The sequence below is a fragment of the Chenopodium quinoa genome, unplaced genomic scaffold (assembly GCF_001683475.1).
Source record: "Chenopodium quinoa cultivar QQ74 unplaced genomic scaffold, ASM168347v1, whole genome shotgun sequence".
Taxonomy (NCBI): Eukaryota; Viridiplantae; Streptophyta; class Magnoliopsida; order Caryophyllales; family Amaranthaceae; genus Chenopodium; species Chenopodium quinoa.
The window spans coordinates 1,094,038-1,117,269 of NW_018744718.1; the positions used below are offsets into that span (position 1 = coordinate 1,094,038).

A 23,232-nucleotide genomic window follows, 5' to 3' on the forward strand; every position below is an offset into this window, starting at 1 on the left:
TGTAGTAAGTTGTATAGATGAGCTGGATTTATTTGTTGAGTATAAACTGTACCCGAAAAGCTGATTCGGATCCGACTAAAATCAAGTTGTGAAGTAGTTAAAATTTATCAGCCTAATCAGAATTGTTTTTTAATGACGTAATAATCAGAAATTTTCTTGTCTTTTTATCATAACCATCAACCTAATTAAACTACTATAATCATCACAAAATTGCCTTAAAGGGATAAATTATGGTACTCTTGATTAAACTAAATACTACTCCCGTAGTCCCGTACCAAGTATATTTTTCTCAAATTAGTTACTACATTTGGCTTTTTAATAATTTAACTAATATACTTTCTTTGTTTTTTTTCTAAATATCTTCTTATATGTAGCGGTTTGAGCATTACAATCTTTATGATAGAGTATAAAACATATTCCTAGGCCTCAACCATCAGTTTAAGCTTTTGGTTGAGTTGGTCCTCTAATATGGTATCGGAGCCAGCGTGACACAAAGGTTACGGGTTCGAATCTCATCTGCCCCTCCTTCAACCATCAGTTACGAAGTAAATTTGGTAAATATTTTTAAAACATTATAAAAATATACGGTTACATTATTGAAATCTAAGAGAATTTCATATGATAATATTTACATTTTCTTAATCATATGTCATATACTCCGTACTTCATACAAAGTAAGTATCGATGACTCCAAAACATTTAATGGAAATTGAAGTTAATTAAAGAGCAATGCGTGAGTGTATATTGTACAAGGAGAACAATATCAAATGAATTACATTGTACACTATATTGTCGAACGAAGTAATTTTTTTTGACATATTAATCCAACATGTTATATTATATAATAATTAGACATATTACGTAAGTGAAAATGAAGCGTGTCAAACGAATAAAGTTCTATAAAGTCAAGTGTAACAATTATTTTAAAACAAGAATCGTGAAATTTCATATAATGTCATGAGTGCAATTATTCTCATGACATTTAAAAATGTGCTGTACATCAACGTGGAATCTACGTGTCAAAGAATCATTGATAGTACACGTGGCAGTTACATCTTCGATTCTCCCTCTATATAAACCCTTGCCTATTTCCACAAATGACACAACCAAAACTCCAAAATTAAAAAAAAACTTGCTGATATTATTATTCCCCTGTTTTTTCATTCATTCCTCTGTTTTTCTTCCAATAATTTTCATTAAATTATTAATTCAATTCACTATTTCAAGTTTATTTGTGATCAAATTTATAAGTTAATTGTTTCAAAAAAAAAAAAAAAAAAAATTTATAAGTTAATTTTTAAAAAGTCCCGAATTTTTTGGATTTTCATTAAAAAGTAAAAAAAGGGTAAAAATGAAGGATGTTCAAGGAAACCCACTTCACCTAAAATCTATAAATCATATTTCTCTTCTTTGTCGTTCAGTTGAAGAATCCATTAGCTTTTATCAAGATGTTCTTGGGTTTTTCCCAATTAGACGACCCGGTTCATTTGATTTTGATGGAGCTTGGTAATTTTCCTAAATTTTCAATTTTTTTCATTAATTAAAGGGCATACAAATTTTCATTTTCTTTTGGATATGAAACCTCCCGTTTTTAATCCATGTATCGGATTAAAAACGGGTAATGTATTGAGGAACGGAGGGAGTACGTTATAATGATTTTGGTTTCTGGGGTTGATTTTGATTATATGTTTTTTTTATTAATTTTGGTTTTTTTTTTTTGGTAAATGTAGGCTGTTTGGGTACGGAATTGGAATTCACTTGTTACAGGCGCCGGAACCAGAGAAATTGCCCCAAAAAACAGAAATTAATCCAAAGGATAACCACATTTCTTTTCAGGTAATTGTTACTTTTATTAATAGTGCACCTAAATTAGGATAGATTTCTTGTTTTCTTTTTTACATGGATTAATAGAGTGATTTTATTTTAAGGGTATGATTGTTTCATTTTAGTTTTATTTATTTTAGAAAAATAATGTCTTATAAAATAAGTTCAAGTAAAATAAAGCGAGTATTGAGTTTGAGTTTGGTTTAAGATGATTTTATGTCATGAGAGTTTTGTATTTGAGTGGTATACAAACAAAATGAACGAGTTGGACGTATACTCGTACATGAGCAAATTAGTTTTACGTGTCATTTGTCAACCTTAACATTTACACATAAGAAGTGACATGTTTATGACTTGTGGCCATGATCCCATGATTCATGAACCACTTTTATTTGATACTTTGGGCAACATTATCAATTTGTCATCAATTGAAAAATTCCAAAATATAAAGAGAAACGTGTTTTAGTTTCAAAGTGGTGATTTCATAATGCATGTACATTCAGCTACCTAAAATTCTACAAGTCACAAGTGTTTAGTCCTTATCGGGTTTGAAGCGTTGGACCACGATACTATTTAGTGTACATAAAATATTCTCGTTTTTTCATTACTTCAATTACAAATGAATTATGAAAAAAGAATTATTCTTGTTCAATAATGATTAGCAACAGTGAACTTTGAGGTCTCAAATTCGAGTCTACATAACGATACATGAGAGCCAGTAATAAAAATTCTAGCGTAGTTTGAGAGAGGGTGATCAAAATGTAAAATCTGTAAAGTTAAGGATGTTGATTATTGAAGATATCATTGTCATGCTGTAGTTATAGTCCTTATAGAAATTGATGACTAATCACCTTTAAGATATCTTCATCTATCATTTACAAAAATTGTAATTGTCATTTTATACGACACAGGTTGTTTCAATGCACAATAAAGTCACTATAATTACGTATTTGAAGTTGATATAAAGAAATTGACATAGAAAGATGCATATAGGATTCGAAATTTCTAGACTATCATGTACAAGTATTACATAATACGCAATAGTGTTATCCATAAGAGGAGTCAGCAACAACTCATGCCGTGATTGAGATGTGTTTATGATGGTCCTAGTCACGGGTATGCTACCATAGATATTTTCTTAATCCATGTCTACATATTTTTCGATCAAAGTTATTTTCATATATTAGTATATGTAACGATTATAACAAATTGTTATTCTTATAGTTCGAAGGTAACACTGATTGGCAAGTATGGTAAATAAACTGTAGGGGTAATTTTTGTTATTGAGCAATTTAGGTGACTTATAACTAACTCGTCCTAAAGAGATGTAATCTTTGTTTTTTTGAAGGGTTCGGATCGGATCCTCTTTGGCTTTGATATCATTTCAAAAAATTGAATGGTACATCAAGGCCCGCATTGAAGAAGAGGATGATCATATATAAGGTTGGTTGGGGATCCATCCATCCAAAATCAATCGACAATAGGTGGAATACCCACTAGACTTATATGTTTCTCATCTTTAAACTTCTTCTATAAATTCAAAACAATAAAAAAATTTAGTCATATGATTGAGCTAGTGTATTTAAATTTATTTTCATGAATTTTACTCAAATGATCATACTATAAACATTGTGACATTATATATATACATATATATAGCTTAAAACTTAAGTAGTTGTCTCATGTTTATACAATTGTATTCATGTAGTGTGAAAGCATGGGAGCAGTAGAGAAGAAGCTGAAAGAAATGGGGATTAAGCATATAAGAGCAAGAGTCGAAGAAGGCGGAATCTTCGTGGATCAGCTCTTCTTCCATGATCCAGACGGTTTCATGATCGAAATATGCAACTGTGACAACCTCCCAGTGATCCCTCTCTCGGGAGACATGGTAAGATCGTGTTCGCTCGTGAAATTTGACCTCTTACAGCAGCAACAGAAAACCAGCCCTGTGGTCCAGCAGTAAAGATTTACACAATATTGGGACCAAATCAGGGGGTTGTGAAAATGTGGTGCATATCAATCTTGTAGGTTGAGAAGTTGAGGTCAGTCGATGTCGAAAAATTATGGACCATTTTAGTTAAGATTATAGGGAGATGTTGGTAATGTAAGAAGTATTATGTATCAAAGTAAGGAGGACTTGACAGTGTTCTGGTTTTGTTTGGTTTATGGGTTTGTGTTGTTATATTCTTGGGGGGAATTTCTTCTTTCGCCCCAAAATTTGGGGCGAAAGGCGAAATGTCAATGTTTTTTGCAAGGTGAATAATAAAATATGATGTTCTAGTGATTGGAAAATGAAGAACATAACTGTTATTTTTCTCATTATTTCAAGTGAAATGTTAAATTCTTATTAATTCAATAATATATGCATTCTTTTTCTTTTTCTGTAATACGAAGTTATAAATTATACATTGACACTAATAAGGATATTCTAGTACTTGAAAGTTGGCCTGGAATCTTTTTGCACATCTTAAGATGGAAGTATTTCCTAAGCTAGTTTCTACAAAATGTCATGTTTGTTGAGAACTCAAAATACAACTACATATTGACAAGAAATACAACTACTATAAATACATGAATACATGAATGAAATGACTATTTGTCCTCTCTAGTCCTTGATATACAAAGTAAAAATAAGTGATTTGATTGGGACAATAATTTAATAATTGGGTATATTAAGTGTATGGAATATTTAGTTTCTCATATTCAAAATTGTACTGTAATGACTAATGAGTGTGTTAGTAAAAGAATTTAGGGAGAAAATCTACTACCATACTCTATCAGTCTATCATTGTGTTGAAAAATAATTTTTTTATCAAGGTAAAAAAAAAAAAGAGGGAAAAAAAGGAAAATAGGAGGAAAATTAGAAAAAGGGGAACAAAAGGGATAAAGGGGAAGACAAAATTACTGTGATGATTTTCCATTAGCAATAATGATTATTCTATGCTACCAAATGAAATGAAGTTCCATTCATTATGGATACTCTCATGAACAAAGGCTTCACTATGAACAATTGTATGAACAATTGTAAACAACCAAAAATAATAATGGTAATGGCATGTGTAACACCAATATTTCAATGCATGATCTGAATAATCAACAATGGTAATGGCATGTCTACTTTGGCCTTATTGATGGATGCAAATCAAAATTTATGACAATGGAGTACACCCCCCCCCCCCCCCTTTTTTCCAACATTGGTCTCGAAATCTCTAAAAATGTTCTACATTTAGCTTAGGCTTGTGTTGTATTGCACTTATCACATTGATGTGGTATGCCGTATTCGTGTTAATGGTAGTAGTATAGGGACCTATACAGATGGATGAATTCATTTAATGTTTGTGTGACTCGTGTACATTGAGTGGTTGTTTGGATGACATTAGAATGTACGAAAAGTTAACATTTCTAAGAAGTGGAAGAAGGTGGAATTGTTGATTGTACTTTATAATATTTATGGGAAGTTACACTTGCTAGTAGGTTTTAGTTCTCACAAAATGAAATTACTTACCCTAGAGCCGCCCTATTATTATTATTATTATTATTATTATTATTATTATTATTATTATTATTCAACCAAATATATTATAAATCTTGGAACGTGCTCATAGCAAATAGCAATATGTGAGTTTTAGACTTTGAGGATATGCATTATTCATAAAAATATTAATAATTAAAAAAGAAAAGAAAAAAAAACCCTTCAAGACTCATTTTGGCATTTACTAGCAATATGCCAATGTGAATGTATGATAGATCAGTGAGTTTGGTGGGCTGGTTAGTCCAAATTGTCTCCATATGAGTTGAGCTATACTGGGCTTCAGCTGATATGAGTCCATCACACAAGAATTCTTCCTGGAGTTATAATAAGAATCCAAACATTTGGATACACATGGCTAATTATGACATATCAAAATTAGACCAAAAAAAAAAAAAAAAAAAAAAAAAAAACGGTACTCCAAAAAATAAAGGAAAATGCTATACATAGTCCTGGCTACATATAAATATTAAAAATACTCTTGAAAACTGTTTAAATTTAGAAAATTATGACAATTCACACTAATTACACTGATTTGTGCATGTTTTTGTCATGAATTCCTAATTTTATACAATTTTCAACGGTGTTTTTAATGCTTATATATAGCTCTAATATATATAGATCTAAGGGCTATGTATAGCATTACCCTATGGAAAAGTTCTTGCTTCTAATTAAGAATTTGGATGGGGTTCACTTGGGTTGCTAGCTGAAAAGTGCACAACTTCCATAGTTCCAAGTTCCACTATTGAGCTAGCCCAAATTGCCAATGTCTCACATACTCTTGTTTACTTTGTCTGCTTTTAAACTTTTTTTTTCCATCATTTCTTAGAAACACGACTAATAGGAATTGCTAGGTTTTTTCTTTGGAATGGTTTTTTTGGTTCCCTCTATGGTTTTTTTTTCTTTGTAAGGGTTTCCTAGCTTCCATTTGCTAGATTTTTTCAATTTTTTTTTTTAATTTGAAGATTTTCCTTCTCTCTTCTTCGTTTTTTCTCCATCACTACAATCTCTTTTCCTCTTGATCTCAATTGTGAAACTCTTTCTACTGGTATTTTTTTACCGATGGTAAACCCCAAAAACCTTTCAATTGCTTTTAATAAATAGATTTCATCCTTATGATGATGATTTTTCTCTTAAGTTTATTGCTTGTTTGGTGAGAATTGAAGATCTAAGGTTTTATAATCTCTATAAGAATCTGGAGGACCACATGAGTATTTTCACTCAAACGACTACACATTAGTGGATTTCAAGTCGAATCAGTGCAAACTCACAGATTGTATGCTTCAGATTAAGTTTTTTATTAAGGCGATTGTTAATAAAATCTACGTTGTATTTAGTTTTAAGGTGTGTGTACTTATGTTGCAATTCTTGATTTTTTTAGGAATTATATGTAAGTGTCGTTTGATTATATTTTATTAACGACATCATTTTTTTTTCTAGTAAAAAAAAAAAGTGTGACCGACTCAATCTCTCTAGTTCCTTTAGTTTTATTTTTTACTAATATTAATTTATTTTTAAAATTTTTAATCATGTGAGATTTTGTAAAGCTCATTTGGATGTGTAGTTTTGAAGCATTAAATATTATTTCTTTTTTTTTTTAAAAAAAAAAAAAAAAAAAAAACATATTATTGGGAGTTTCAAATACTCCATAATATTTTGGAAAGTATATATACTTAATTCTTCTAGTATACTTGTATATGATTTAAGATATGTTAAACAATGATAAAGAAATAGGCCACTTAATTATACAAAGAAGTCATCAACTGCACTAGCTATTTTTAAATTTTTATGGCAAAAGACATTATAGTAGGAAGATAGACTCCAAAACACCACCAAATACTGGTACTTATTACTTAATAGTAAAATGATAATAGTATATGATATCTTGAATTCTGAAAAATTAATACAACCTTTTAGTAGCCAGAAATCGTTATACCCAATTAACAAAAGAATAATCTACTTTACATGCTTGATTAATACAGATTATAACATTAACAAACATGCAGAAAAAACAAGTAATTACGTAAACTTAATATCAATATAAATCAATTATTAACAAAATCAATCAAATAATAAATCAACCACCAAAAAAAACAAATCCTCTGTTTGTAGTGAATCTCAGAGCCCTCTTTCAAGCATCTTCTCAATATTTTCGATGGATTCGAGTCGTTGAAGAAGCAATTGTTGCTTGAATTTTTGAATAAATTTCTCAGCACTTTCATTTATATCTTCAGATTTCTTACTCACTAGCTTTTTTCCGGGCACTTGCGTTATAACTTTTTTCTCTACTTGAGGAAAAAATTCATCATCATGAACAAAAATCTTATTATCATTATTATTAGATAATCTAGACTTATTATTAATAACAGGCGTAACCTTTTGACCGCGAAATGCACGATCAGTTTTACTTGGCTCTGCTAATTTCCTTAAACATTCGAGCTCGTCTTCATCTATACGTACCATTCTAGATTGAACGATTGGCTCCGCTAATTTCCTTAAGCATTCGAGCTCGTCTTCGTCTATACGTACCATTCTAGTGTTGTTCGTCTCCATTGATTTTGATTTTGATTTTGATTTTGTATAATGAAATATTGGAAGATTTTAATGTGAATGTTATGGTATTAATAAAAGTGTAACATAAGGTATATATAGGGGGGGTTGGAAGTATGGTTTATATTTGAAGGTTATAACATGTGAGCAATGGTTGGCTGAGTCAATTGCGTGTTACATAATTATATGTGTGATTCTTGGAAATTTGGCAACTTTAATTTGTGTATGATTATATTTTTGAATAATTTGTATATTCGTGGTTTGGTCGGTTATATGGTGAATTTTTTCTTAAGTTGCGCCGTTTTTCTTGATCTAGTTTGGCTGTCTCAAGCTTAATTGGTCTAGGTGCTTTTGATTACTTCTTCCCTCCCTAAAATTCGATATTGCTCCATGCATTTTCTACTCCGATAACACTGTCCCTCGTTTTCTTAGAAGATAAACAAATTTGGGGTATAATCGTCTTTTCAAATATCAGTGGAGGGGTACATGCGTCTTTTCATGTACTAGTTGAGGGGTACATATGTAATTTCTTCACCAAACAGTAAATGCAAGTTACAAACAGTAATTGAACAGTTCACCAAAATTACTGAATAAATGACCACGCCTTTTCAATATATTTACCGAAATAATACCAAATTTTTTAAAAAAAATCATATCGTTTATCTGGCAGATAAACTTGTATTGTCGTTTTCTTAGTAATTGTCTTTATGTCTTTTATCTAATAAGAGTATGAAAAGTCAATTAAGATTATTACTTATCCGCACAATACAACTTCTAAAAGTTAACCAAAGGAAAATGGAGCAAACGTAAAGGATTGACAAAATAATCTTAGTAAATAATAATATAGGTTAGTGTTTAGGAAAATAAATTTGCATATAAAAAGTGACAAAATGAATTTCATAGCTTTTTTTTTTAGGTGTTTAGAGAGCCACAAGGGTGGGGGTGGGAATCGATCCCAAGATCTCCTGAAATTGGGAGAAAAGCTCTAACCACTTAAGCTATCCTTCACTCTCTCAATTTCATAGCTTTTTAATATAAGTAGGGAGCATGATAAGATCAAATATATTTTCTAGTCAACTAAAGGATGGTGGCTAGCGAAAGAAGAGAAGTCAAAGCTAAGTACTTCATTCATTTTCTTAGACGAGTAGTTGATTCTATAATATAACCTTGAGTACGTGCACCTTTTCTTTTAGGTTTTTTAATTAATATTTTGTTAGAGCTAAGGAAGGTGGTGTATGAATTCAATTCAAGCCCCCAATAAAGTAAATCTAGTTTGAGCATAAGAATGTATGGTTCAAGTCCCAAACAAACAAATAAAAAGTGTAATTTGTTTTAGCTCAATTCATGTACTAAGGAAACACCATCCATGCATCTAGGATCGATGATCCTCAATCTAAACGGCTCTAATTTTATTTCATGTATCCTTCTTTTTAGAAAAAAATAAAATAAAAATTAAGAATGATCTTTTTTGAATTAAATTTTATTAATCACCTAGATTAAAATTATATAGCTTATGTAGTTAAGTAAAAGATTAAATTTATTTGTATCTTTTTAATTGATTAGGACTTAAAATTAAATCTCATTTATTTGATGCTCGCACTTATATTAGTGCTTCTCCATTTATTAATGAATATCAACATTATAAACAAAAAGGAATACAAAATTCTCCATTTATAGAACTTCAAAGTTGTTTTGAATACCAAATAAATAACATTACAATAAGTATAAACCTAATACAAAAGTCAAAATATTACAATTAAAACTACAAAAGACTCGAAAAGTGAGGAATAACTTAAGTGGTTATAAATTCTATCTTATCTCTTTGTTTTAAGAGATTATAAGATTGGTTCTCGCTTTCTAAACAAACAAAGAAAAAAAAAACGAAGTTTGGAGAAAGTATTTAATAGAGGTTGCTTTGGCTACATCCATATTCGAAGTATAATGAGAGTGAGGGATAACTCAATTAGTTAGAGCTTCCTTCCCGATTCTAGGATATCCTTGGATCGATTCTCACCCGCCTTTGTGGCTCTCTAAACAACAACAACAAAATTATTCGAAGTATAGTGACTATAGTCATCCTCTAGTATTTTAGAAGGTACACTACCTACTAATTGACTTCACTCTATAGTTCTTGATGAATAAGGCTGCCCATAACATCACATTTAATGCTCATAACCACACACGTGTAATTGTGTTACATAATTATAAGTTTTATAACCAATAAAATCATAAATAAGTTATGTAACTATAAAAACAACAATATCAAAATAAAATAAGAATTCATTACAAGTGGAAGTTTGGCTTAATATAAAGAAATAGGATTGGTAGTTAATTAAATGCGTCATGTATGGGGCCGAAAGATGGCCATCATACAAACGCGTCAAATTTTAATTTGGATTTAAGATTGAGTATCTTTTTTTCTTCAATTGTAAATTTATTGTTCACCTTTTCGTATAGTAGTAGTTAGTTGAATGTTTTAGTAGGTTTTAATGTCTTATTATACGAAACTATGAAGAAGCTAAGCTCCCGTAATTAAGTAGTTAAGCTATAAAAATATGCTTAATTAGCTTCTAATAGCTTGTTACGTATACGTAGTTTACATGCACATGTGTTTTGTTGTACGATTAAAGGCGAATTTCAATTTTTTTTGACTTATTTGAGATTAAAACAAGTATATATGATTTACGTATAATAATAAATTTATAAGAAATCGTAATTTCAAATTAAATGGTTAGTAATCATCTATCAATGAATCTCTCAGCCATTATATGAACGTTTGTGTTGTAGGAGAGGTTAATGACACGAAATACGATAATCTAGCTAGTTGTATTGCATCTGTTTCAAAATAATTGCATTTTTTTGTACTTTTTCAGAATTCATCTACTAAATTTGACAACGTCTCATGTCTAATAGTTAGAAATATATAGCTTAATCTAATAAAAACTTCTTCATAGGAAGCAAAGGTTGGTTCATTAGTAAAATTATAAAAACATTGATATTAAGAAACTTTATACTTTTTTTTAAATGAATTTTTTTATTTATTTTTTATTTTTTTAAGGTAAGAAAAAGAAAAGAATTAGGACCCCCTCCTCACGAGGGGTGATCCTAAAGCATCTGAGGTGAGAATAGGGTATAAAGCTGAAGAGGTACAGAATGGAATATCCAATTTGTCGGTGACAATATGCCCAACATTTGTTATCCAATCTGCTACTCTATTTGCTTCTCTGTAGACATGCCGGAGTTCCAAATGGGGGAATCTGTGAAGTAAGATCTTGATATCTTCTATAATGTGATCAATTTGCCATGGGGTCGACCAAATACTGTTTACTGCGTTGACAACTAGGAGGTTGTCCCCTTCAATGTGAAGATTTTGTATTCCTTGCTGGAGGGCAAGAATGATTCCCTTGTGGAGGCAAAAAGCTTCAGCGACGAAGACGTTGGTGGTTCCAAGGTTGAAAGCTTGTGCTGCAATGGGTGTACCTTCACTATCTTTGATGATGACTCCTGCTGCTGCTGAGTTGTTTTTTACCGAACCGTCGAAGTTGAGTTTGAAAGAATTGAGAGGAGGTGCCTCCCATGCAACCAATTGAGTGTTTGGGTGGTTTGGGTGAGGTAGATGATAGGTTTGGGATCTCTGCATTGGAGACCCCGAGCTTAAAGAGGTATCTATGAGAATACGATAATTCCACTCTTCAAACGCAAATTGCGCTCGGTGGAAGGTTCTAGAGATGCTAAAAATCTCATTCTTGAAAATAATAGTGTTTCGTTCCTTCCAGATACTCCATAAAAGGAAAATAAATCTTCGGAGGGCGGAGTTGTTTTTTCCGAAGCGTAGATAATGTCGTTATCAAGTCTGTGGGTGGGAGTGTACCAGGAAACCAGTTTTGAGTTAAAGTGTTGTTCCAAATTTCTTTGGCCTTATCACAAGTAAGAAATAAGTGGTCATGAGATTCCGGATAGGCGGAACAAAAGGTGCAATGGTTGAAAGGAATAATCTTTCTTTTATAAAGGATGTCTCTAACTCCAAGACTATTATGCATTATTTGCCATAAGAAAATTTGGAGTTTAGGTGGGATGTCCAATTTCCATATCTAACGATGGGGCCATTTTACAGAATTTGGCTCTAAATCATGTGTTATCCATGTAGCCGACTTCACTGAAAAATTTCCCGAAGGCGTAGGGCCCCATACTGGTGTGTCAGACATTTGAGAGTTAGGTAAGGGGATGCCGATGATTAGCTGTACAATATAATTCGGTAATAAAGAACAAAGCTTTTGTTTATTCCAAGTTCAGTCGGGGAGAATAAAGTCTGCAACCTTTAAGTTAATGTTGACTTGGTGGCCTTGTAACTCTAAGGCTTTTAGGAGACTCTTGTTCATCACCCAGTTGTCTAGCCAGATCTAAATGTCATTGCCATTGCCAATTTTCCAACGAATGCCTTTGCGCAGAATTTCCCTCTGTGCAAGAATGGTTTTCCATGTATGTGAGTCTTTAGGTTGAAGATGATAGTAAAAAAAAGAGGAGCTATGGAAATATTTCTCTTTTATAAGTTTAACCCAAAGATTAGTAAGGTCTGAAAGAATCTTCCAACCTAACTTAGCGAGGAATGCTTGATTTAAGGGAAGGGTTCGCCTTAAACCTAGGCCGCCATGGTTCTTGGGTTTGCAAACTTTATTCCATGCTACTAGGGGGGTACCATTTTTTTCTTTTTGCTGCCTCCAAAAGAAATTCCTATGGAGAGAGTGTAGATTTTTCGCCATATCACTGGGAAGAAGAGAAGAAGAGAAAATGTAGGATGGAAGGGCTTCTAGATTACTTTGGATTAAAGTATGGCGACCTGCTTTAGAGAGGTAATTGGCTTCCCAAGAGTTTATTCGTTGTTTGGTGCTAAGTTGTCATCTGCAAAAAGGAGGCATGGAATATTAAAAGAGCGAGGAGCAATTTTGAACCCGATCCCTGATTTATTTTTTTGGCTTTCTAGGGATAATTTTCTGATTAGAACTTCCATGCATAAGATAAACAGATACGGAGAGAGGGGGTCCCCTTGTCTTAGCCCTCTTGAAGGCTTGAACCATTCTGTAGTTTCTCCAATGATTTTGAGAGAATATGACACTTTGGTGACACATTCCTGGATCCAATGAATCCATTTCAAAGGAAATCCAAAACATTTAAGGGTTTCCCACAAAAAATCCCATTCAATCCTATCATATGCTTTTTCCATGTCTAGTTTTAGTGCACACCAACCCGTCTTATTTTTTGATTTATGGAAGGTGTTAAGTATTTCTTGTACTATAAGGATGTTGTCATGTATCGAGCGATCGGGGGTAAAAGAATTTTGTAAGGGGCTGACCGACTTTTTTAGAATCGAACATAGACGACTAACCATGATTTTTGATATGGCTTTGTAGATTGTATTTACCAGGCTAATTGGCCGGAAATGATTTGGGGTTTCTGGGATATCTACCTTCGGTATTAAGGTAATAATAGTGTGGTTCACAAAGGGAGGAAGCTGCCCATGCGAGAAAAAACTCTGAATTGCTATAGTGATGTCATTCTCAACTATTAGCCAGTAGGCTTGGAAAAATCTAGCCCCAAAGCCATCTGATCCGGGGGATTTATTGGGGTTCATATCAAAAAAAGCTCTTTTTATTTCTTCTTTAGAGATTGGGCTTAGGAGGGTGTTGCAATCATCTGATGAAACGATTGGTTCAATGAACGAAAGATCAATTTGTCAAATAGTTGGTGAGTTAGAACTGAATCTATATTTGAAGGATTCTAGGAGAAGATTGTGGATTTCCTCCCTAGATTCTACCCAACTGTCATCTGTATTTTTTAATCTATAAATTGTATTAAGAGCTATCCTTTTATGTCTTTTATTATGAAAGAATCTTGTATTCCTATCACCTTGCGTAAGCCAATTTTTCCTAGAAAGGGCACCCCAATGTCGTTGTCCAAAAGTAGAAGTTTCTCTCTTTGGCGCAACATTCTATTCATATGACTTACTAAGATCGGGTTAAAAGGTTGTATGTGTAACGCTTTTTCGAGGTCTTTTATTTTTTCTGAATTAAGTATGAGCTTATTATTATTGTTCCCATATCTTTTTTGTGCCCATTGTTTTAATTCGACCTTTGTACGAGACAATTTTTGTTGAATCCTGTAGAACCTTGATCCTTGAATTGGTGATGGCCACATTTTTTTTACAATTGCAAGATCATCGTCCTCAAGAGTCCAATGGTTTTGGAATCGAAAGGGTCGATGGGGCACAATTTGATCATTATAATGAGAATCATAAATTAGAGGGGCATGATCTGTTATTGTAAAGACATCAAATTTTATTTGACTCCGCGGGAAATTTCGAAGGAGACCATTACTACAGACTGCTCTATCAAGTTTTTCATATATAACTCTGTTATTGACACATTGCTTCCATGAAAAAGAATTTTGGGTACTAGGAATGTCTGTTGCATGGGTATTTGCTACAAAATTAGGTAGGCGTTGTAATTGGTGTGGAAGAAATGGTATTCCACCAATTTTATCATTTACACACAACATTTCATTAAAGTCTCCTATAATAATCCAAGGCATAGTAATATTTGAGCTAAATGAATTAAGGTAATCCCAAAAATCATTTTTATCAGACTCTTGAGCTGGACCGTAAATGCCACTTATTAACAATTCGCAGTTTAAAGGTTTAAAAATAATATTTAAGTGGGCACACCTTTCTGTCAAGGTAGTTTGATTAATACTGATTTTATCAATATTCCAACAGACCCAAATGCCACCCGAATGACCATTTGGTTCAATAACAAACGTGTGATCAAAATGTAAAGATTTTAATATTCTCTTACTATTAGCAGTATTCGTCATTGTTTCCAAGACAAATATTATGTTTGGCTTATGTTTATTTTTTAAAAATATTAGTTCGGCCAAAGCCTCGGGTCTTTTCCCACCTCGTATATTCCAGCATAGAATTTTCATAATGATAATGTATAATCATATAAGAGGGCCTTTGCCGCATTAGATTCATCGCGAGTGTCAAGCACTTGATTCCATTGGGGGTTTGCAGCCCCGATTCTATAATATAAAATACTACAAGGATACATTTTCGTGAGAAAAATAATATAAGACACAATAAAAATTTCTAGGAAATTTTTACAGGAAATAAGATCATTAAGTCGAAAGCTTCTTTCCAGTAGAAATTTGCAACAATCCACCTCTATATTTTGGCATGACCTATGCCAAAAGGAGCAAAATACATAAGTGCACCACTGTATACACAATTCATATAAAAAATTACTAGAATAACCAGTGTTAGTATAAGAGAAACAACATAAAGATAGACCCTCAGTCCCATGGAAAAAATTATTCCATGGCTCATCCTTGGGAAAAGGCATCCAAGGGTAACTACAAAGGGCCGCCCCCCTCAAAACTCCTGCAATCAGTCTCCTGAACCAAGATAACATGGTGTGACAATGAAGGGGAGTAAAGAGAAAAAGGGTCCTTTGCTGCTGCCAGCAAGGAAGCATAGCATAGAAACAATAAGACTTAATACAACCTGTAACCAAACCCAACATAGGAAGACCAGCTGAACATATTAAAGGAGGGTGTAAGGTTTGAGAATTATAAAACCACAAACCCCAAGGGAGCAACTCATTATTATACAGAAGAAATAAGAGCAAAAATAATGCTGAATAAATAATATTTCAATGGGAAACACTTAATAGTACCATAGTAGCAGTAAAAGTAAAATGCAAAAGGACTGAACACATAATCCGGTAATGCAAGAGAGGGTAAACTAAATAGAGACGTTGCATTAGCTTAAAGAAATTGAAATTACAAAAGAAAGGATCAGCATGATAATTAGCAAGATAGCGTAGGCTGAACCTTCATAGGAAATAGATAATGAAAAGAAAATAAACATTACATATGAAATTAGTAAAATAAACAGCTAGTAGCTGGAATCTCAGACCCAAAAAGTAGCACACATAGCCTAGAGACTTAATCATAATTCATAACAGAAGTAGGGGAACCCACATCCCCATCATCACGTTTCCTCCTTTTAGAATTTTCAGACTTGTTAGTGTCACAGGAAGGAGAAGCAGTCATGTCAGCATCGAAATTTATCTCGGGGCTATGGTGGATAACCCCTAAAGCATTGAAGAAAGCCTCATCTAGATCATCCTCATCATCAACAAAAGACTCTTTTTCTGGAACAGGAGGATTAAGAGTGATTTTTTCTCCTGTTGAAACTTGAAACTCACCCAAAGAAGCAAAAGCATTGCTGATGGGAACAGTAGCTACTTCTCCATGATTTGAAGAAGAAGAAGGGAACTGATTGAAGTTGGTAGGGTTAGGATTAGGAGAGTAGACAGTGTTGTTGAACCTAGAGAAATGGCTATTAAAAGCACCTCTCCCACTTTTCCCACCCCTGCTGAAAAATCTAGGTCTAGCACGACGTTGTGGCTTGACATGTATCCAGTCAGAGTGAGGTAGAGGGGCTTGTTCACCCTGGTGGTCCAGATTGCTAGCCTCAAGCTGAGCCACTATGAGTTCAAGAGAAGGAGTAGGCTTTTTAGGACAAGCCTTCAAGGTGTGGTCTTTATTTCCACACAGGGGGCAAACTTCATGAACACCCTCATAAGAAAGATAAAAATTTTTGTTTCACTCACCGATATGCATAGAGAGGGTACAAGGGACAGGTTTAGAAATATCTATATTAAGACAGACCCTAGCAAACTGAGCTTTATCATCATTTCTTAGAGTATACTCATCAAGCTTGATTAGAGTACCTATGCTAGAAGTCAGAGAAACACAATGATCCCAAGTCCAATACTCAGTGGGAAGAAAAGGGATTTTAACCCACTGATCAATATGAGTAATCTCATTATTGAAGGCGAAAAAGTTTGGCTCCCAAGGAATGAGTACCAGATTAAGCCCTTGAACAAACCAAGGTCTGTGGGACCAAACTTCATCTCTATCAATAGGGTTGGTGAATTTGATGATGTACCAACTATTGGCTAGGTATCTAATAGAGACTTCCCCATGAATGAAATTCCACTCTTTAACCAACCTAGAGGTGACAGCAGCATAAGGTACAAACTCTCCCCAAATTTTAGCATAAATTTTTTTGATTTATGTTCGGCTATGGTAGCTTCAGAAAGTGTAGGTGCATTGACAGTTATACTGGAGTGAACTGAATTTGAAATTGGCGGTGAAGGAGGACATGCACCATCTGAAGAAGGGGGAGGGGCAGGAATACTAGGACTGTGACCTCCCAGAGAGTTGAGGGTGTCACTGGATGGGTGGGATTGACTGGTTTCACAATTAAGGCTATCCATACTATTAATTCCACATTCAACAAGTTGAGATTTGGAAGGGCAAATGGCAGGAGAAGGATGTCGTGTTGTAAGAATAGAGGCATAACTAGGAGGAGAGGGAACGTCTGACATGAAATCTATACTATAAGTAGTAGGAATATGAAAGTGTAGAAGAAATAAAGCACAACATAAACAATAAGCAAAGAGGATGAAAGAAACACTAAAGAGAGATGCTACAACTAAACACAAGCAAGGATATAAATAGACAGGAAAAACCGTTCCCTAAGAAAAACCACCAGAGAATTGAAGGGACAGTAACAAACCATGATAAAAATAATAATAAAAAACAGAACGAAGATCACACAAATTTTTCGAAAAAGAGAGAAGAACAGAAACAAAAAATGGGAAGAGCAAAGGTTCGATTAAAAAATTCAGAAAATATAGAAAAAGGCAAGTAATTTAAACATGCAAGCAAAGCTAAATAATTAAGTAAAAGAAGGTAGAGAGACTTCCCTGAGATCCAATTTTTTTTTATTCTTGAAAGTATCTCTTAAGATTGCTTGTTGTATATTTGCGAATTTCCCCAGAAAAATAATCATCACATCTACTCCATAGATGGAGACGAGTAGCGTATTACCCAAGATATGCAAGATCTCGATGCTTAGAGGCCTATTGGGTTCACCAATCTTGTAATTAAAAAGCTTAATAGGGTAATTTATCTCATAAAGTAGATAATCTTTTGGAACAAGGATATAGGAGATCCATAGTTGACCAATTGAAGGGCTAATAGGATAATAATTGCTAGTGCTAATTAGGAAAAGCAGGGGGGAAGATCGAGCAAAAGTATGAGCCTTTGGGAAGCAAAACGGCAGCGGTAGGGGATTTTCATTTTCGTGGTGTTTCTGGGGTTTTCTTTTGGGTGGGGTTGGGTTTTTTTTTCTCTTTCTCTCTCTAGATTTCTTTTTGCATCTCATAAATTTCCTAAAATAATTGAACTTTTTTTTAAATGAATGGAAGAAACTTTATACTACGTACTTTGTATTAACTAGTTATTCAAAAGATGCAGCAAAAAAGTTCACCTAAAAAAAAGGGGTTTTCACCATATGCCCCAAAGTTTTTTGTTTATTTACTATATACCCCTAAACCTTTTTAAATACACCATATACCCTTGAGTTTTCACAAAAATACACCATATACCCTTGATGATTAATGATTGTTAATTTTGTCAATCATTAGAGTTAATTATGAATCGAAACCATCCTAAATACATTCACTAATGTTGAGCCCATGACAACCCACATGTGAGTTAGAAAGTTAAACCCACCGGTGGGATTCAAAATTTTGCTTCCGCTATGCAATATTAATACTCTTTAAATTTTTTTTTTTTTTTTTTTGGGTTGGTACACGTTAATCATATGTGTATGTGAATTTTTTTTTGGGAGAATTTTTTTTTGTGGGAGTATGTGAGTGGACTTCCTCCACTATAACACATCTTTGGAGATGAAGACATTAAATAGCGTTATGCTTGACGCAATATTTAAAAATAATAATAAAAAAAAAATCGTCTCTCTTGTGTCGTGAGACAAGATATATTTGGTTCTCCTTGTGTCGTGAGACAAGGTTTGTGAGTTGATTTGAGCATGATTTTGCTCTTTTGAATTTGAGTGTGGTTTACTCTGAAAGACCAATAAGAAATTTGAGTGTGGTTTACTCTGACAAACCAATATTTGATTGGAGCTCGGTTTTGCTCTGGAAAAACCAAAATTATTATATTTGCAGGTTCGAAAAGAATGATGTTCCTGCTTGATTGATTGATGACTGATGAGTTCGAAAAGATGAACGTTCTCATCATTGAAAAAGAAGAAAAAAAAATTGAAGGCGACATCACAAGAGTGTGCATCTCGGCTTCAACAAATTGAAGAATTTCCAATCGCAACGTCCGTGTTACTGCCGTTATGATTGCGGGAGGGTGTTAGAGATATGAGATATCGGAAAATATATGTATGATATATTTTCCGTAGATATCATTCAGGGAATAATATATTTAGGCTTATTATATGTTAAGATATTATTTAGTGAATATATCATTAGGATATATGGTATATATTTTGTGAAGATTGTTTCCTATCTTATGAGCATAGGTTTTGTATAAATACTCAACCTATTGATGAATAATAATCAAGCAATACAAAAGTCATTCCATTCTCTCTTCTCCCTAATTTGTCATGGTATCAGAGCCAGACCCACGATCGGGGCCTTAATGGCTAAGGTATACTGGGCCAAACACTATGGACAACTCACATATGAGGGGGAGTGTTGAGCCCATGAACAACCCACATGTGAGCATTCTCTTGTCCCACACTAAAACACTAAACACTAAAAGGGGAGTGTAGTGGTAATGAAATCCCACATTGAAAGAATTCAAGAGTTACCACCACCATATAAGGCTAAGGGGTTACTCCCCTCATTGCCATATGGTTTTGAGGTGGAACCTCCTTAGTCTTGTAAAAGTGGTAGACTTGCACTCTCCTGTGACGGGTGCGGCCCAGACTCGTATTTAACAACTAACCCCTAAAACCACCAACATTCCTTTTCCCACCCCTAAAACCACCCTAAATTTCCTTTTTTCGTCCTCAAAATCAATCATGCGGATATGATTATTATGGAGATTTGTAGTGCTTTCAGGGGCTAGAAAAAAGGCCAGAGAGGAGTTGTTTTGGGATGAGGGGAAGAGATATAAGGTGGTTTCGAGATATAATTAACCAAATTCCACTCATCTTATTTTTATTAAGGGTATATAGTGAATTTCTGTAACAACTTCGAGGTATATGATGAATTTGAAAATTTTCATGGATATATGGTAAATAAACAAAAAAACTCAGGGATATGTGATGAAAAAACTGGAAAAAAAAACTTTCTAAATAATTCTCAAAATAAAAAAATAAAAAATTAAATTAAATTTATTTTACTCATCAACTAAACAATAAGCTACCATACACTGGGCACTGGCTATTCTTTTACATTTTAAACCAAAATTTGTCAAAATGGCAGGACTTCACTATTAAGCCTAAAGACCCAAGCCCAAAATACACAAGCCCAAAAGCAAGAAATCAACTTTATAAATATTTTGCATCGATGAATCTATCATTTAGAAAATCAGCAGTAGATGCTTGTGGCGTTGTATAAGTATTTAAAATATTACCTAAAGTGCTATTAATTTGGAAAAGTATGGCAAAATCATGCGTCGATTGGTGTAATTAATGTTATATTTTAATTTAATCTTTGTTCTTTTAGCTAGCTTATCCAACGCCTCTAGGACGTTCGTTAGCTTTTGCCTTATTATTATTCATAATAATCAAAACTTGTGAATAGGCTGCCCTGACTGCACTAAAAGTGTAAACCCAAAAGAATAGCACATCAATTATACAAAGTACTCCGTAGGCCGTATTAATAAAAAGCATAAGTGAAGTGTCAAAATTACCCTTCTGGTTAAGTCTATGTTTGTGTTTCAATCATGTCAATCAACCTAATCAAATCAACTTGTGTGTTTTAATTATGTTCGGATATGATTATGTTTTTATTCACCAAGTAAAATAATTTTGATTTTGTTCTTTCTTTGAATCTCATTGTGCATACAAGTTGTATGATATGACTTATCTCGAACCTTAGTATTACAATGCAAGGTATGGTTTGGTAAGAAGCAAAAACAACCTAGCAAGGATATATTCAAATGTCATATCATGCATGGTATAAAACCCATAATTTAGAGGTATTGGAGGATCATGGAGTGGAGGGATGGTTAGTCCCTCCATTTCCCCTCGGATTACCAGGAGTGACCTGGGTTCAATATAGTCACCCACCCCTTCTGTAATAGGAGGGACACCCTAGTAATTTAGGGTGAAAAATAAATAAATAAATTTATTAAGAGATATTGGATAGATCATATAGGGTATCACCTTGCCGTCCCTTAATCACTGAACACATTAACATTGTTATATATTATTCTAGTTAATAAAAGTGAATGAATAATGGGCATTATCGTTGACTTGTTGCCGATGATACTAGGTTCCTTTTCATTTAATCATAAAACCTTCATAATTGAGAATGACATTGAAATTTGAAGTGGTATGAAGTTGACTTGAGCAAAGCCAGCTTGTTTTACTTGTTTAAATTTATTGTGCATGATAGAATACAAAACCAAAAATAAGAGTTCAATTATCAACTTAATTTTCTGATTGAGTACATCAGTACTTTGATATTAATTGTCAATGTGACAAACATGTTATAATTTCATTCTCATTCACCAAACACGTAGCCAAAGGATTGCTAGTTTACTACTTTTGAAAGTCGTTGATAATAAGGTGGTATTTGATCTGAGGTGAATATTTGACATACATTGATGAAGAAAAAGCTTGGTTTTCCCCTTTGATTATTATTATTTGTGTTTGAATAGATTTCATTCTTGCTACGAAGTATAAAAACTATTAGGATATTTAGGAAATATCATATATTTAGGAAATATTTTATCTTCTCTGTTTCCATGTTTATCTAGGACTAGGATTCTAGAGATCTTTTGTATTATATATTTTGTGCTTTTCCATCAATAAAAGCTAAGCAATTTCTGCCCAATTCTACCTAATTCTACATGGTATCAGGCCAAAGTTTCTAATCAATAACATTCAATGGCAGGTGATGATGTTCCACCGCCACCCCCACCACCGACCGAAATAAAACCAAATTCCCCTTATTATCTTGGTTCCCAAGATCGCCCAGGAGACTTCATCACACCTACTCGTTTAACTTCCGATAATTATGATAGCTGGGCTGCTGATATTCAAACCGCTCTCGAAGCTCGACGCAAATTTGATTTCTTGGATGGAACAATTCTTACTCCATCACCACCGTGCACCAAGTCCGATTGGACGGCCATTAACGCTATGCTAATATCATGGATATCAAATACAATTACTCCTGAAATACGGTCCTCTTTGTCCAAATATAGAGAAGCAAAACCGTTTTGGGATCACTTGAAACATAGGTTCGCTCAAACTAATGGACCTCGCATTCAACAATTAAGATCTTCCATAGCCAAGTGTGAACAATCTAGGGATATGCCGGTTTCTGTTTATTATGGTCAATTACACTCCTTGTGGCAAGAGTTGGATCATCATGAGCCATTAATTTCTTGCTCTGTTTCTGGTTGTCCTTGTGGTCGTTTACACGAGGAGCGAAGAGCGCAAGCAAAGTTACATGATTTTTTAATGGGATTGTATCCCGATTTTTATTCATCCCTACGCACTCAAATTTTATCACAAGACCCGCTTCCGAGTCTTGACAGAGCCTATCAGTTAGTCACTCAAGAGGAGCGTGTTCGCCTGTCAAGGAAGGAAGCAGCCACTCATCCAACCGAGGCCGTTGGTTTTGCTGTGCGTACTAGAGCTGATGCGGCAGGTATGTCGCGAGGCAGGGGAAGGGGTTATGACAAACCTCTTTGTACCAAGTGCCACAAGACGGGGCATGAAGCCTCCACCTGTTGGGCAGATAAGTTGTGCGCCCACTGCAAGAAGAAAGGGCACCCTGAGACCCACTGTTTTGAGATTGTGGGCAGGCCAGGGAGTAGACGCCAAGACCAAGGTCGTGGTCAACCTCGTGCCAATGCAGCCGCTTGTGACAGTCAGTCTTCCGCATCTAATTCTTCTACAGTTTCGGCTTTGGGACAATTATTTACTCCTGAACAATGGAAGGCTATTGCGGGGGTTGTTGGTAATGCTCAAATTCCGGAAAACAGATTGACCGGTAAGTTTGATGTTTCATCTTGGATTATTGATACCGACGCGACTCATCATGTCACCGGAGAGAGTTCTTGGCTAGTTGACACGAAAAATATTGAGTGCCCTGTTGGGTTGCCGAATGGTGCAAAAGTAATAGCCACTTTGGTGGGATCTGTCTGTTTATCTGAAACAATTACTCTCACTGGAGTTCTTTATGTTCCGAATTTGAATTGCAACTTAC

The 23,232-nt window shown here is 33.9% G+C and overlaps 1 protein-coding gene across 1 annotated transcript; it reads left to right on the plus strand.

Moving 5' to 3' along the window:
- Nucleotides 1-1,094: 1,094 nt before the first annotated feature.
- Nucleotides 1,095-4,146, plus strand: LOC110703258 (metallothiol transferase FosB-like). The gene is made up of 3 exons (XM_021881038.1): nucleotides 1,095-1,506; nucleotides 1,731-1,836; nucleotides 3,533-4,146. The coding sequence occupies exons 1-3, from the start codon at nucleotides 1,352-1,354 to the stop codon at nucleotides 3,785-3,787; spliced, it is 516 nt and encodes a 171-aa protein (XP_021736730.1). The 5' UTR covers nucleotides 1,095-1,351; the 3' UTR covers nucleotides 3,788-4,146.
- Nucleotides 4,147-23,232: the final 19,086 nt, after the last annotated feature.